This window comes from Folsomia candida, unplaced genomic scaffold, assembly GCF_002217175.1.
Source record: "Folsomia candida strain VU population unplaced genomic scaffold, ASM221717v1 Fcan01_Sc008, whole genome shotgun sequence".
Taxonomy (NCBI): Eukaryota; Metazoa; Arthropoda; class Collembola; order Entomobryomorpha; family Isotomidae; genus Folsomia; species Folsomia candida.
Genome location: NW_019091200.1, coordinates 3,791,113 through 3,808,020, shown reverse-complemented (window position 1 = coordinate 3,808,020; position 16,908 = coordinate 3,791,113). Strand labels below are relative to the sequence as shown.

Sequence of the window (16,908 nt, the reverse complement as noted above, 5' to 3'; positions counted from 1 at the left end):
CAGATTTACGGACTAAATTATCCAAATCGTTGTCTCAATCTCCTCCCGTTTCCGACCCTCTTGACGAAGGGAACTCAACTAATTTGAATAATTTGGTAATATATTTGCTTTGATAACAGTTATACAAGTTATGCATTGTATTGCGGTGGATCGAAGTCAACCGGACAGAATTTCTACGCGCCAAAATCATACTATCACTATAGTATACTATCACTTATTGCACTTGGGTGATTCACGGTAAAGACATCAATGCTTCATTTCGCAGCAGATTTACCCAAAGTGTTTGGCAGATAATAAGTAGTCTGGGGACGAAATAGATAAGCGAGGATAAGCTCCAAAATCCACGTGATGAAAGTAGAGTCAAGTCCATCAGTGTCCCTTCTCTGTCAGTCCCTTCTCAGCATAATGTGTCGAAAACTTATGAACCTGGCAGCTTTGAAATTTTATCCTGAAAATTAGTCAAAATAGGTTAAATAGTTGGCACTATCTGAATCACATAAGTACGCATTTTTACTAATTATCTAAATGCTTTAATATGAGGGTATTAATTTTTGTACTATCTATGTATACAAAAATATTAAACCCAAATGCACAATACCAATTATTGTTGATTTTGGACGATTAAGACTCGGATCAAAGCTTGGAACTACAACTTTTTGCTAATTTAACAATTTGTGTGACATGCAATTTTTGTGTATGTATGTATGCAATACTATATTAAGTATTTAACCCATTATATCATGCGAACTGATTACACTCGTCCATGATAAATATTTAGAAACCATTTTGATCTAAATTAAGCCAAATTAATTGTCTTGTCATTCTCGCTTTATTTACTTTAATAATTACAAGATAGCTTGCTTAAATAGTAGGTAGTAATTAATGTAAGTTAAGCCTTTTATTAACTTGTACGTGCATAAATGTAGGAGTTCTGCAAAAAGGACGTTCATACAACAACATTTCAAGAAAAATTGCGAGTTTACACATTTACTGAAAGCCCCAATTACCAGAGTTGCGTTCATAAAACCTTAATAACTTAAATTTCGAAAAGTTACAAAATTTACAAAATTCTACTAAAATTACGAAAACAATTTCAAATCTACTTTTTGCATCCAAGTAATTTTACAAGATTTACAACCTTTATAAATTTATTTCGAATAGTTTCATACACAAAATCGTATTTTCATCAAAACCACAAAAATTTCCACGTACAATATGCACACCACACGGTCGAAAAATGAAACTAGTTTTACAAATCAAAAAACATTCAAGTCTCCACAAGTATACTTACTTATTACATATTTATTCATATATATCCCTACGTACACACGCTTAAATACGTCGATACTTAACACCGTCACGGTAACGCAGAATTACATACGTGTCTACCTACGGTTAAAAGTGCAAATTTAGCCTAAGCACATAACTCACGCGGATCCTTATGCATGTAACAATGCGGCTTTTCGTGTTAAAATGCACTGCATTTTTTATCACGGCTTCAATCAAATAACGGTTTCGGATGGATGCGTCCCCTCTTTGAGGAAAATATTTAATGTTTTATTTATTTCGTGCACCAATTTTATGCTTTATCGCCAATTTCAGGAAGTAATTTGCCCCCCAATTTGTACTCGTTTTTTAATTGAGAATCATTAAATGTATGTCTGGCTGAGGTACCTCTGAGGTATTTTTTCAGAAAACGGAAGGAAGGAAGAAATGACTCCAAAAAAGTGGCAGTCTCATCGACGCGAAGTCATCAATGTAGTCTAAATCTAAATCTGGTGGGGATTATTCTAGTCAAAAAATGTCTTGTGGGTGAGATTTATAAAATTATGATAATTTCACAAGATTAGAAAAAGTGAGATGTTTTTGCCAGATATTTGATAGATTTTATCAAAAAGTTTGTGTGACAAAGTTTGTGTGACAGTTGTTTCTTGTGATGGTGGGGACATTGATAGTTTGTGCAATTTTGGCGAGGGAGAAATTGTTGGAAAAGTGAGAAATATTTTGGAAATTGGTTAAAATTTTGGGAAGTCAAAGTGGGTTTGTTTAATTAAATAAGTGAGAAAATGATGTGACCAGTATAAATTTGTGTTTGCTAAAAATTGGAAAAATTATGGAAGCCAAACAAGTCCGGGAACATTAAGAAAGCTGGAAAAATAAGAAAATTTCAAGAAATTTGTAAAGCATGGAGACACAAGAAACCTGGAAAATCTGAAAATTTCAGAGTTCTGGAAAGTGTAGAAATTTAAAAACTGTGGTAAATCTGGAAAATATGGAAATCCAGTAACTTAAAAATTATGGGGACGCAAATAATTTTGAAATCCAAATCACCACCGATAAGATTTCCTCCGCTAAATAATTCCACTGCGAAATTTTAAATTCTAAAATCATGGTATTTGCAAGCGGAATAATTCGTTCCGTGACGCAGTTACGGACAGTTTTGCAATCCGTGCTCTTTGTCCCGTTCGCGTACATTTTCTTCTTTAATATGATCCCCAGTTTTTTGGTCGCATGGGACAGTGCGACCAGACTTCAAGACAGATTCAATGATAACTTCAGGGGGCGAGCGAACACGTACGACTTTATCGTGGGTAAGGTTTTATCAAAACGGTAGAGAACCAACTTTTAGGATAATTCTATCTTTAGAAAGACACCATTTTTTAAATAGATATTGGCAAAATTCACGAGTGTAATCCGGCAAAATCGTCACCCTTACAAATCGTGCTACAAATTACTTATCTTATTTTTTACCAGCAAGATTACGCGTATCTACAATTGGCCGACTATGAAACTTGTACAATGTGAATTTCAGATTTAACTTTAGATTTATATATGTAAATTAACTTGGTTTAAGGTTAATAATTAAATGCAGAAAAGTTTTTCGTATGAAGTATGCATTAATAATTAACAGTTACTTCCGGCATTAACTTTATTTATAATAGGCAAATTGAGTCCCATGAGTTGCATATTGATGAATTTATTTCCAGCAAGCAGGGCTCGTATGTAGGTATTACCCATCGTTACCTTACTAAATTTCCAGTGATGACATAAATTTGAATTATTTTTGCAGTCGGAGGAGGCACGGCCGGATCGGTGGTGGCGAACAGATTATCAGAGCTTTATTCCGTCCTTCTTATCGAGTCTGGTGAGTTGATATTTGGCCTTGTAAGATATTACAATGTCAAAATTTTATACAATATGCAATTTAGTTTTGTATAAACCATGTGTTAAATCATTGTGCCAAGATCATAAGAATTTGCAATAAGAATTTTTTACAAGTCCATAGCGAGTGTGCACTGTGCACTACTTACATATGTATAATTATGCACTTATGCATGCATTATCTGTAAGGCTGGCTTTGTTTTGTTGTGTTTCAAATTTTTGATTTTACAAAAGAAATAAACTATAAAAGAAAAATTTTGCCAATTTTGTGTGTGTAAAATGATAATTTTTACATTTGAAACATTGTTATTTCGTTTATTCGTAAAATTCCAGTGGCCAATGCCCTTTAATTAATTTAGTTTAATTTTTGAAGGGCACACTTGAGAAAGAAAGATTTTGATTTTTACCCAAGTTTTAATTCATAACCTATAAACATCCTTTTAATAACTTGGCAAACCGACGAAAATATTTCTGTCGTTAACATCAAACTGAAAATTTGCAACAAAAATTCATAACCTATAAACATAAACATTTTTACCCAAGTTTTAATTCATAACCTATAAACATCCTTTTAATTACTTGGCAAACCGACGAAAATATTTCTGTCGTCAACATCAAACTGAAAATTTGCAACTAAAACTAAATTTTTGCGATCTTACTCCAGAATTTTGGAAATTATGTTGCTTGCTACGTAATACTTATCTAATATCTTTAATTTTTTAAATTAGGCGGTCCAGCCAACCCTTTAACTCTGATTCCGGCGCTCACTTTGAATTTGATGAACCGTCCCCAATCCGACTGGAGGTACAAGACTGTCCCGCAATCTCGAGCTTGTCTAAATTCAATCAATCAGGTTAGGAAGGAATTGAATTTGTGCAAAATATGTATTGGCAAAAATTTGCATAATTTAATACTTGTTAATGAATTTACACACTTGGCATGCATAGCAAAAATAAAGTGTAATTTAAATTTTGGTCATTTAAGGAATGCCTGATATCTGCCGGAATGGCGATGGGTGGATCCAGTACGTTGAACCACTTGGCCTTCCTCCGCGGTCATCCCTCTGATTTTGACGCTTGGGCGAGAATCACTGGAGACCGAAGTTGGAGCTATGACCAAGTTTTGCCATTTTTTCGAAGGAGTGAAGAATTCATTGGAACTTCGACCGATGGTAATTATGAGTAATTTTGTTTTGTTTTTTTGCAAATCATTTAAAAAATACGAAAGGTTGTGAAAATGAGCATTAACCAGTTTTTGAAATTCTGAAAAATTAAGAAATAACTTTGTGCATCATCTTATCTCTAATGTAAATTAAACTAAATATTTTAAAACTTGGCACATTTGTATGTTTTTGAAAATAAGGTATGAAATCATTGCATACTTTATTTTTGCATACCTTATATTTAAAAATTACATAAAATCCTTTAAAAAATAATTTTCTTATTCCGAATGCGAACAAAATGTAATTTTCGCATCGCTATTTGTGTTGTGTACATTAGCTTGTCCGGTTTTATGTGTACATACATTTCGGCTTTCAATTTACTGTTATGTTCCTTTATAAATATGACTTCCGAATTATGTGAAAACCAAATTTTCAACGTTTACACGTAGAAGTACTTACTTATTATTCGGTTTCCCAGTTTTTCCGAGATGCAAATTTAATTACAAATTCTTACCCTGACTAACCAAATTATTTGCATATAATATTTCAGCATCTGCTCGAGGTCGAGATGGTGAATTGCGCATCCGGGAGCCAGATTATCTGGGTCTTGGATTAGAATGGCTTCGCGCCGGGGTCGAAATGGGATATCCTAGCGTTGACCTTAACGGCCAACATGGACAAGGTATCGGCAGTAGAAATTTTTCAAATGCAAAAATTGGTACAACATGATAGAATTTTTCCAGGATTCAGCATCCTGCAATATCCACTTCGTCGTGGGATGCGCCAAACAACTGACGCGTAAAAAATTAAATATTTTTTTTTTAATTGAAACTATTTTTGAAAATATTTTGTTTTGTTTTAAACTAAAATAGAGCCTTCATCCTGCCAATTCGGTTAAGTCCCAGGTTACGTGTACTGAGCCACACCCTTGCTACCCGGGTAAATTAAAAATAACCGAGTTTGCCAAAATAATCTCAATCGCAAATCCTATGCAAAGTCAGAACTATTTCAAAATTCTTCTTATTTGGGGAAACAATTTTCATAAATTTTTATTAGAGTTAGAATTTGTTACATATTTAATATTTGCAAAGCTCAATATTCATTTCCAAAATTTAACAGATTCTTTTCCGGGACATGACCAATATGGCGTATGGCGTGGAATACGAACGTTTCGGACGAACTGAGCTAGCAATCGCGCGAAGGGAGGTGATCATTTCGGCGGGAGGGGTAGGATCCCCGAAGCTCTTAATGTTATCTGGTGTCGGGCCAAGGACGCATTTAGAGCAGATGGGGGTAAGTAAATAAATAGCATGCAAAATTTTTATTACACGATTTTTACGAAATCGATAGAACTGGGATTTTCACAGATGGTAAAAATCGTGAACTTAAAGGTGGCAATATTTTTATGTAGGTCGATAATTTGAATTTGGTCAGAAATTGATTTATAATACAAGAAAATGGTTGGTGGCAAAAATGTATTTGATATTCACGCTACTGATGCCACACCTATGATATACTTACTAATAATTATGCATATTTATGTAAATATAATTAAGTATACTCAACTCTTACAATACAAATTTGACTTTCAGTTCATTACATATTTTGCTGATTCCGTGTTTGGGGCGACAAAATAAAAAATAATTGTACAATTAAAAAGTAATTTGACTAGATATTTGTGTACGTCCATTACAAAAGTTTGTGTAATGATTATACAAAACGTTATCAGCTTTGCGTGTTACAAATACCCGAATAAATTATGGATAAATTCGAATTATCAAATAAATTATCGGGGCTGTCCAAACCACATTTATGCCAAAATTTTCTTTTCAAAATTATCAATTTTTTGTCAAAAATGATATATAACTTTTCTAAATTTATAGATCCCACTCCGCTCTGACGTTCCCGTCGGTCGAAACCTACAAGATCACTTGGGCGTCCCGTTAGGCCCATTTTTCTTCACGCCATTAACCTCACCCGCATCTGCGCGCTCGTTTCTACTCGATCGTGACTTCACACCGACAAACATCGTGTCCTGGATCGTATCGGGTCGTGGACCGCTATCAACGAGCGGTCTGCAAGGCGCGGGCGCTATTTCGTCCATGCCAGCGCGTGCGCGGGGAGAGGCAAATTGGCCCGACGTCCTACTTCTGTTACACGGCCAAGGGATCCACTCCACGTATGCAAACACGTTTGCGACTGCGCACTCGCTTCAGGTTTGGTTTGATTTCTTTAAAATTTTGAATCGGGTTTTATCGATGGAGATTTGGTTAAAAATTTAATGTTATAAAGTTTACGCATTTACAAAACTTGACATGATTTGCCTTTACAAAATTCATGAAAGAAGTTAGGTAATTAAAAACACTGACATTACTAACAATGGAACCTCTTTTCAAGCTACACGAGATAAGCTTAGTGACTTATGCTAAAAAATCATGGTAAAAATTAGAATTGACGTGGCACTTATCTTTCCGTTGAATGGGCACTTGGAGGTCAAATATTTGAGGGCAAAGTTCACAGTAGCGGCCTGTTTTTTCTCTCAAGCGGGCGAGGGGATGAGTGAAAATTTTCTCCTTCGAGGTCACTCCGCTCCGTTCTCGTACGCTCGCACATCATTCAATGCATATTATTTTTGACAAAATTTGACAATCTCGTAAATTGGTGCATACATTCATTTAATTTTATATTTGCTTTTAAAATCCTACTATCCACCGATCCGTAATAAAAAAAAGTGACGATGGGTTCAATAAATTATAAGTGCATATCGATTAATGAATATGCATTCCAAAAATATACAACGAAATGTGGCAATAAAAATAAGTCAACTTTAAGGATTGTGATTTCTAATTAATTAATACATTCATTAATTATACGAACTTATAATTTATTGAACCCATCGTGACTTTTTTTATTACGGATCGGTGAATAGTAGGATTTTAAAAACCAAATATAAAATTATACGAATGTATACACCAATTTACGAGATTATGAAATTTTGTCAAAAATAATATGCATTGAATGATGTGCGAGCGTACGAGAACGGAGCGGAGTGACCTCGAAGGAGAAAATTTTCACTCTTCCGCTCGCCCGCTTTAGAAAAAAACAGGCCGCTACTGTGAACTTTGCCCTCAAATATTTGACCTCCAAGTGCCCATTCAACGGAATGATAAGTACCACGTCATTTCTAATTTTTAGCTTGATTTTTTAGCATAAGTCACTAAGCTTATCTCGTGTAGCTTGAAAAAAGGTTCCATTGTAAGTGCAAACATAAATGTTGATAACATTTTTTTAAGAACTAACAATTAAGTAAATTTGATATTTAGATATGGGCTCCTTTTTTGTAAAGCGTCAACCGTGTAAACTTTATAGAATTAGGAGGATGTCATTGCCTTTGGTAAAATAAGTGTATATGCGGCATTTGCAAAGTGAGAATTTACTGATATAGGATTCGAAAATTCACTCGATTGATTGTACCCCAAAGTGGTGTAAAAATCATTTTATGCACAATTAGCTGGGTCACAAATTAGGCCGAATTTTAGAAAATTGATTAACTAGAATGCCAAAAATAGCATTTGAAAAATTGTCAAATTATTATGTACTTCGCAGGTACATCAGCTATGGTAGTTGGGCAAGATTTTTTTTAAAGTTTTCAAACTTCCAATTTATGCTTTTTTCTGTTTTCTGACCTGTTCAGGTACTATGCTTGATAACTTTCCTACTGACAAATCCTCCATAAACTTGATCTTTTAACATAAATACTAAAATATTTTAAGATTCGATTCTTGAACTTGAAATTACTCATTACTCTTACATTTTAGTTTCATTTAATCTTGCACACAATAAGGAAACGCAATTAATTAATCTATGTAATTTACATGAGAGTTGAACATTTCCTTTGTAACCTTTGTAACCTTGTTTTCACTTTATATTTTTCCTACTTACTTCTTGAAAATAAATTAATTGTAGGTATAGTTAATTAAGGACAATTTTAAAATGTGCCATGTTACGGTGCCAATTTTGAAATTTGATCATATTTAGTGCTGTCTTGAGCATGAGAGATTCTTTGAAATCTATCATTCTTGTTGGAATTGCATAATTGTGTGATATATTATAGTTTAATGATAATTAATTTTACACAGTTTACAACGTTCACGTCAATTCAGTCAGTAGAATAATCATACCTGTTCAAAAATTCAGATTTCATTCAAAAGTCAGTCATCCCGATTTCTGACTGAAGATTTTCATTCACATCAGTTTCTTTCAAATTCATTTCATTTCACTTCATCAGACTTCATCTCTTGCATGTATTAAGCATAGGATGAAAAATGAAATGAGTGAGAAATCCTTTCATTCACACTCATTCATCTGAAATGACGGAATCTTTCAATCATTTTCATTCAAATCACAGGAAATCCATTTTCATTCGTTATCACTCACCATCATAATCACTCAAATGAATGAATTTGAACAGGTATGAGAGTAATAACTTGAAAACTACTACTGATTACTTCCAGGAAGACGAGATCACGACGTATTACGACCCCACCTCCAACGCAGGCCGCGATTCGTTTCATATTCGGATCGTGGGTGCGCGTCCCACGTCGACGGGTTCGGTTCTTTTGGCGTCGACTAATCCGCGCGACCCGCCAATTATAAATCCTCGCTATTTGGATGACGCTGGTTCAGCGGATATTCGAATTTTAACGGAAGGAATCACCGCAGCATTGAATCTTGTCGAAAATTCGACAACGTTCCGCACCCTGGGCGCAACTCTGGGTGGAACTTTGTTACCCGGGTGTGAAACTCAGACCCCGCGAAGTATGGCGTACTGGACATGTTACATCCAACGCTTCTCGATGAGCCAGCACGACCCTGTGGGGACTGCAGCGATGGGTGCCGTGGTGGATAGCGATTTGAAAGGTGGGTAGATGGTAAACTGCAAAAATGTTGGGAATTTTTTGCATAATTTTTTTAGCACAAATTATTAATTGGCATGTGCAATGATTTGTCTTAAATACTTTCCGAAGTAAAAACTTCTCATATCTTCTGGTTAGATATTAAATTTTGTTAGTATAATCAAATAGTGTTGTTCTTGCCATATATTTTTTTAGAAATTCGGCTTATTTCTTATTTCAATTTTAGCTTCTGAAGATCAGAATTTGCAAACTCTATCATTTTTTGTGTTGTCATTTTTTATATGGCAATTTGAGATTTACTGAAGAGATGAGACCAAATTCGTAGCTTCCTTCCATGAAGCGTCCTTTAATCCTAGCTTTATTAGTTGAAAAATGCAATATTTAAATTGCTGAACATCTTTTTTCTCAATTCCAAGCCCTTGAATTACTTATTTAATTTACCGTAAATTTAGTATCATCTTGATTCCATATATAATATTTTAGTGACAATTGATAGATTTTCACTTCATTTAGATTAGTTGGAACGAATGAAATTTTGTTAACTAATCCCAAATCTTGTGAAGCAACTTGGTTGTCAGAATACCGACCCTGATCCCTAATTGATTTTTTTAATTTTATTTTTTTCAAAGTTCGCGGCACCCGCGGTCTCCGCGTTATTGATGCGTCCATCATGCCCACCATCGTTTCCGTTCCGACACTCGCGACGACAATTATGATCGCGGAAAAAGGAGCCGACTTCATTTTACGGGAGCATGGCGCAAATTCAACCCAACTTCCATCCATTGGTGGCATTGTGACATCAGCCGTTTTTGGACGGAACGGCCTCCTTGTCCGGAACCCTATCCAGCGCTTCCTCGCATCCGAATTCGACCGGATGAACCCACTTCCTTCCTTATTTCGAATGCCGTTCAATCGCACCGATTTCAACCCGTTTTCCCGTTTTCTGGGTTTCTTTTTACCGGCCGGACAACAACAACCGGGCACTAACCCGGGACTATTTTCCTCCATTTTCGCCATTTTAAATCCATCCACACTGTTGGCAAATTTGCTAACCCCGCCGACCCCACCTCCACCAAGGGTCAGGCCACGACCTTTGCTAAATATTTTGCAACAGTTGGGAGGAAACGTGGGTGGCGCTGGTGGCGGGAATCGCCCTTTCGCCACGAATTCGACGACAAACAATAATTTATTCGATATCATCTTCCCTGTGAGAAATAACACCATCACGTTGCCCAATCCCTTCCAAGACATTTATCGAAATCAACAATTAAACAGTAGAGATAACAATTTTAACATTTTCGGGTCTCTATTCGCCCCAAGAGCGACGACCCCCCGGCCACCCGTAGTGAATAACGCGTCGCCTAATCCCCTCTCATTTTTACTCGGAGTGGGCCAGAACTTTCAAAGAAATCCGGGTTTAGTGCAATCAATTTTAAACTCGGCGGGTCCTAGGGGACAAGTCACGCCATCTCCGGGACGAGTAGTGACATCCTTCATACCGCAATTAGCTTCAGGTTCGTCCCCACTTCCGGTCACGGCGGTTGGACCAAGTCCGATTTTATCAACGCCACCGACACGATTCTGGATAACCTTGCCGAGAACGTCGACCACGACGACACAAATTCCTGTGACGACAACATTGGCGCCTGCAACAACTCCTGGATTGGTCGAAATTCCACTTTTGTCCGGAGTAAATGAGTCCATCCCGTCCTTCACGGTGCCAATTTTTCGTGTAAATGTCGACACGACGGTGACGCCTGTTATACCAGTCGCCACACCCACAACTGCGCCTGCGCCTTCCACATCGACCACTCCACTGGCCCCAACTTCTGAAGAAGTGGGAACAATACCCACAGAAAGTAGTGCTGCTATCGAGGATACCGAAGTAGTCACCAGCATCCCGCCCATCACGGTTGACATCGTCGACCCCCCAGAAAACGTCAACGTAACGTCAGACGCCAACCCTTCTCCCGTCGTCGGCGAAACTGGGTCGGACAACGATATCGATAATCTCCGCACAATTCGATTCATAAGTCACGAAGCGGACAAAATTCGCCAAATGAACCAAAATTTCCACCACGGGAACGAGGTTCATTACAACGACAACGACTTCGCCCCTGCCGCAGAAGACCCCACGCCGCACGACTTGCACCATGAACCAGTCCCCTTGGATTATGATTATGATGAAATTGTGAAAGATGCAAATTATAAGGTGGGAGGGAGGAATATAAATAATAATAATTTTGAAAATTCTGGGAATCCTTATGAAAGTGTGGATGTCGATTATGGGGATGATTTTAGCTCAAATTTGTATAAATAATATGATAATGTATAAAATTGTGTATTTCTCTTTAGATAAAATTGACTATTTAATTTTTGTTAAAATTGTGTATATATTTTGTTGGGAAAATATTTTAAAAATAAAATGAGACATGAAATTTATTGAGCGCATTAATTTCAACCATGCAGAATTTACCTATCATATGTAGATTCTAAATAAATTCGAAGTATACTTATTAAAATATCTAGTTTTGTGTCTGCTGAAGCAGATTTTCTAAAGAAAATCCTATATTTTAAGTCAAAATTTTTGACGATACTTGATGAAAATCCAGTTTAGAAAATCTGGTATTCACGTTCATAGTTGAAAATTTTACAAAACTGTGTCCTTGTTGTGACGTTTAAACGCCGCATAACAAATTTTATAAAAATTTTAATGCCTTTTGACATTAAATGTAGATTCTACGTTCGTGTCGTTTGGATAATATTTCTAACCTGGAGCTGGAATGTCACATTTAAGACTCTTTTCTATTTTTTTTGCCTATGTCTCTTAATTTTGCAAACGTTTGTAGATTTACATATATAGCATACAAGTTTGTGAAAAATGTATAGTTGGCAAGGTTGGCGTGAATTTCGTCATGACTTGCAAAATTAGCTAAAATTGCCAGTTGACCTTCCCCAGTTCACGTTGGATAACAGCGTCATGTGATTTTAATGATGTAATTCGTGACTATGTAATACTTCTGTATATTCCCCACAGAGAAGTATCGGGTGACATATGTATTGAATCAGTGACGTCCCACTAAATTGAAATGGCATGTTTTAAATTACAGATAAAAAATGATGACACTCATTGAAATGCATGCTTATCTTTAGTAGCCGTGCATAAAGGGTGTAATTAATTTTCTGAAATATTTTGATCGTAGCCTGTATTTTTTGTCTATTTTTTCAAATTTGTTAGCAATAGCTGACAAATTATTACAAAGTTTATGAGAAACTAAATATTTCTAAAGTTGGCAGTCAGGTTTATTGGCGAATTGCATATTTGCAGCTTCATCATGCCAAGTTTGATATTGAACTTTGCTCTGATGCCTCCTTAAAAATCATCCATTCTGCACGGTCACTGTCCAATGTCCGAGATTGAGCAGTGGGTTGGCCACATCTAAATATTTGACAACAGGTTACATAACTTATGTAGCATAAGTGTACTTGAGATTAAATAAAAATAGGTTGGACAGGCTCGTTGGCAGTCAGTTTGTTCAATTAATTCTGGAGATATTGTTCTAAATAAGGTAGTAAAAATGAGGAATTCAAATTTGATTAGTTGCATGGTAGTAGTGCTCGTGGCTTATTTTGGCCGAGCAGACGCCGCCGTGTGGAATGACTTTCGAGGTAATTTTTGCATTTTTACTGTTGTAGTTTTTCGGAAACTTTGTTCTGATTCATTAATTTTTAGAAATCACCAAATAGAAATAAAGTTCATAAATTTTTAATTATTATGAAATTAAAGTTTGGATTGCGTATATAATTGTCGTACAAAATTATGATCCATCCCAAAATTTAATGTTTTTTAATCTTTTTAATACCAAAATTTGCAGTGAAATACGACATCAATCCAATCGGAAACTTTAACCGTCAACCACAACTCGAAAGTGGTGCCATTACTCTCGGCTGGGCCCCCGTTACTACTGGCAATGATTGCCAAAATGGGGGCGAATATCTTGGATTTCGTTACATCATGCCGGGTGATAATTCCCTCGGCCTAATTTACGATGTCAACGGAGTCATAGCTGGTCTTCAGATGATGGTATTATTTCTATTTTTTAATTTTTAAAAAGTGTGCAAACTTTATTGCAAACTTTTTCCCCTTTCAAATATCTAACAGATTAAATGTGTATCATTTTTTAAACTGAGCAAATGAAATTTTCATTTTATACAGTTTGCAAAGTTCGATCCAGGATCTGTATAAATTTGCAATAATTTTGCGAGATTATTTTTCTTATCTTGTTAGTTACCTAGTCTTGACCAAATCAAGGATTTTAACTTGTTAATTGTTCGTATTTTGTGTAACCTCAATGCCAAATCAAAATTATTTTAGATAGTTTAAAATATGGTTACAAAATAGGTTTCCGGTATTCCACGGTGTGAGTAAAAAAAATGAAGCTAAAGTCGATACCTTTTTTGATTTAGCTACCCCACGACCTTATCCTGCCAAATAACACGTTCAATTTTGGGGCAAACACCTTCTTCAAGAACGTTACTTATGATAAGGAGTACTTCGTATTAACGGCGTACATCGTCGAGCCAGGTGAGTTTTAGCATTTTAATTACATATGTATGTATGCCAAAAAGTATGAAATTTTGCTCATATAAATTCGCAGTAAGGAAGTATGTATTTTGAATAAATAAATAGCCTCCACATCAGCCAGCCACAAAATCTCATAGTTTCTGATATTTTGTAATGTCAATAAATTCTAGTAATAAACATTTTCAGGGTATTTTACAACGTTTCAAAATTTGTGAATTATAACTTTTTGACCAATCCCTTTATTTACAATATTTTGAAATCGGTGTAATCATCAACCAGTATTAATTTTTACCAAACTATGATTTTGCTTTGTATAAGTTCATGTTTACTAAAAATCTAAACTTAATTTCCCATTTTTTTATTTCTTAGAAATCATCTGCACCACTGGACGCAACGAGTCGGACCTGATTGACGTTGGAATTGGGACAGGCGTTTGGGTTCAGGATGGAGCCAGCCCTGGAACGTATCTCCAAATCCCTGATTTGAGAGAAGAAGCTTTAAACTCGGGATGGTCGAATAACAACTGTTTTGGAGGAATGGGTACGAAAATCAATGAATTTCGTAATTGTTGGGTTAAAACGCCGGAAAATATTTTGTTACAAAACCCCAATGTGTATGGCCAAAGCAGATAGATAATGCATTATCTATCTGCATTATAATGTAGGAAATATGTCCAAAATGACATAAATTTATGTCGATTCCATTGGCATGTGGTACATACAACTCTGCATGCGAAATGTCATTTCATCTGGTGATTCAATTTATTAGCAAAAGTTGTGTCACTTAAAAACAAGAAATGTTGTTTTGACCAGTTAAATCGGCGTGGGGATTTATTTTTGCAACCTATTTGTGCAAGAATTAATTTGAATAAGTAGAAGTTAACTACTGTAGTTAACAACTTCTAAATAAGTTAATTAGTAAGCTTGAGAGGTTTGTGAAATTTGACGTGAATATACAAATAATAAACTGTCGTAAAATGGAGAATTTGTTATTAATTGATGATTCGTATTTCAGGAACGCACAGCTGGTATCGGATGGAGGATTACGAGGCGACCAACTGTACCGAACAAGTGCCCGTTTTCGGCCTTTGGAGCAGAACCATGGAACTCCAAGGCTTCGGTTTTAGCGTGCCGGGTACCACGGTCAATAAGAATTTCGAAAATCCACCCACTGTGGCCATGCAGGTGAGTCATGAAAATAGGCATGCTTTCTACCAAGCTTTGTTACCGACATGAGGTGCAGGTGTACGGAAATTTGGGTACGGAAATTTGGGTCTCGGAAATTTGGGTATAAGGAAATATGGGTATCGGAAGTTTCTGTCTGCAGAAATTTTGGTCTCGGAAATATGGGTAGGGATATATTTGGGTATGCAGAATTTTAGATATGGGAAATTTGGGTATGACAAAAAATACTTTTCAACAATTGCTCTTCGGAAAATGTGGCGCCCTTAAAAGGGCCATTGGTTGTGCGGTATCTAATACATATACCAAGTCAAAACCATATTGGCATTGAATACATGCCTTTGTATATTTCAATTGTTTGAATTCCGCCACGGTTTTAGACCTCGAAACTGGCCTGGGCGAAAAATTCCTGTGGGCGTCAAAAAAAATCGTAAACGGTCGTACGATAACTCATTTTTTTCGTGAGGCCTTGCTGCATCCAATAAAAAATATTGGAAAGTCGAAAAAAAATTATCTATAGAGTTTTATTTTTGGCCTCTTATTTTGAATCTTTAAAAAAATTCTGACCTTTGACCTGTCTGTGACGCTAAAAATCGACGACGCGGAAATTGCCCGTAGATACTTTTGACATTTGTTCCCGAAGTTCGGAATTTTAGAAATTGTGGGATCATATCGAAATAAAAAATATGTCGTTGCATCTACAATTTTGTTATATACTGTAGCTCATGTAATTACTTTGTAAATAATCGGCCCTTTTAAGGGCGCCACATTTTCCGAAGAGCAATTGTTGAAAAGTATTTTTTGTCATACCCAAATTTCCCATACCTAAAATTCTGCATACCCAAATATACCGCTACCCATATTTCCGAGACCAAAATTTCTGCAGACCGAAACTTCCGATACCCATATTTTTACCCATACTTATACCCAAATTTCCATACCCAAATTTCCGAGACCCAAATTTCCATACCCAAATTTCCGGGAATCGAGGTGCATAGATGATAACCTGTAACGTTTTTTTTTTGCGCTAACTACTGCTGAAAATTGTAGATTTTTTTAAATCTTGAAATTATTGATTATACAAACTTCATGTCTTTTACATAATATCAATTTTGACAAAATTGTAAATTTTAACCCAAAATTGACATTTTATCAGATCAATAATTTAAATTGCGAACAGTCAATTTCCTGGTCACATTTTATGGTTGGCTTTAATTATACCAATAAACTAATAAATTATTGCAGCTGAGCATATCTACTTTTGGAAATATTATAAACTACTCTGTTCTGTATTTCAAAAATTTTAAATTGAAATGAAATGCAGATATTTACTAATTTGATATGCATATTTTCAATAAAATACGTTAGAATTTAAAAACTCGAACGCACATTGAACAATGTTTGTTATCAATGTGTAAAGTAAATACAAGCCTTTGACGTGCATGACTCCAATTTTTACGGGATAAAGTATATATTTATTGTAAATTGTATCGTATTTTCGAAACAAAAAATCAATATTCCTGTAATTTTTCTAATTTTTCGAAATGTGTATTCAGCTTATAGCCGGAGCTCCAGCACCACAATGTCTCTTCGATTCCAACAACTTGAGTAAGATTAATGTTGATTAAAGGAAAACATTTAAATTTAATTTATTCCATAATTATATGAACATTGTAATGTTTTATAGTCGGAAGCACAACGATGCACGTCTACTTCATCAACAACCCTTGGCTGATTGCTTGTTGAGGCTAAAGTATTACAAAAATTCAAGAAAAATTAGCAATTTATTTATTTATTTAGATTGACTAATTGTCCGTGAAAAGAATTAATAAAATCACTGATTATAACATAAGAACCGTGTTACATATGCACATAAGTTTTCACAATGTGTAATATACAGTG

General features: G+C 35.5%; 2 protein-coding genes across 2 annotated transcripts; both read left to right on the top strand.

The window, feature by feature from the left end:
- The first annotated feature begins 1,757 nt into the window (after nt 1-1,757).
- LOC118436459 lies at nt 1,758-11,662 on the top strand. The gene is made up of 11 exons (XM_035854594.1): nt 1,758-2,591; nt 3,071-3,145; nt 3,891-4,015; nt 4,147-4,333; nt 4,875-5,006; nt 5,068-5,122; nt 5,197-5,263; nt 5,444-5,617; nt 6,208-6,540; nt 8,839-9,244; nt 9,870-11,662. The coding sequence occupies exons 1-11, from the start codon at nt 2,390-2,392 to the stop codon at nt 11,558-11,560; spliced, it is 3,447 nt and encodes a 1,148-aa protein (XP_035710487.1). The 5' UTR covers nt 1,758-2,389; the 3' UTR covers nt 11,561-11,662.
- A 1,088-nt stretch (nt 11,663-12,750) lies between these two features.
- Nucleotides 12,751-16,861, top strand: LOC110853358. The gene is made up of 7 exons (XM_022101622.2): nt 12,751-12,909; nt 13,116-13,324; nt 13,708-13,825; nt 14,195-14,365; nt 14,840-15,009; nt 16,563-16,614; nt 16,694-16,861. The coding sequence occupies exons 1-7, from the start codon at nt 12,819-12,821 to the stop codon at nt 16,750-16,752; spliced, it is 870 nt and encodes a 289-aa protein (XP_021957314.1). The 5' UTR covers nt 12,751-12,818; the 3' UTR covers nt 16,753-16,861.
- Nucleotides 16,862-16,908: the final 47 nt, after the last annotated feature.

Coding starts and splice junctions, on each gene's coding strand:
- LOC118436459 (XM_035854594.1), top strand. CDS start 2,390: ATGGTATTTGCAAGCGGAATAATTCGTTCCGTGACGCAGTTACGGACA. Junction 2,592..3,070: donor CACGTACGACTTTATCGTGG/GTAAGGTTTTAT, acceptor TTATTTTTGCAG/TCGGAGGAGGCACGGCCGGA. Junction 3,146..3,890: donor CGTCCTTCTTATCGAGTCTG/GTGAGTTGATAT, acceptor TTTTTAAATTAG/GCGGTCCAGCCAACCCTTTA.
- LOC110853358 (XM_022101622.2), top strand. CDS start 12,819: ATGAGGAATTCAAATTTGATTAGTTGCATGGTAGTAGTGCTCGTGGCT. Junction 12,910..13,115: donor CGTGTGGAATGACTTTCGAG/GTAATTTTTGCA, acceptor CAAAATTTGCAG/TGAAATACGACATCAATCCA. Junction 15,010..16,562: donor CACCCACTGTGGCCATGCAG/GTGAGTCATGAA, acceptor ATGTGTATTCAG/CTTATAGCCGGAGCTCCAGC.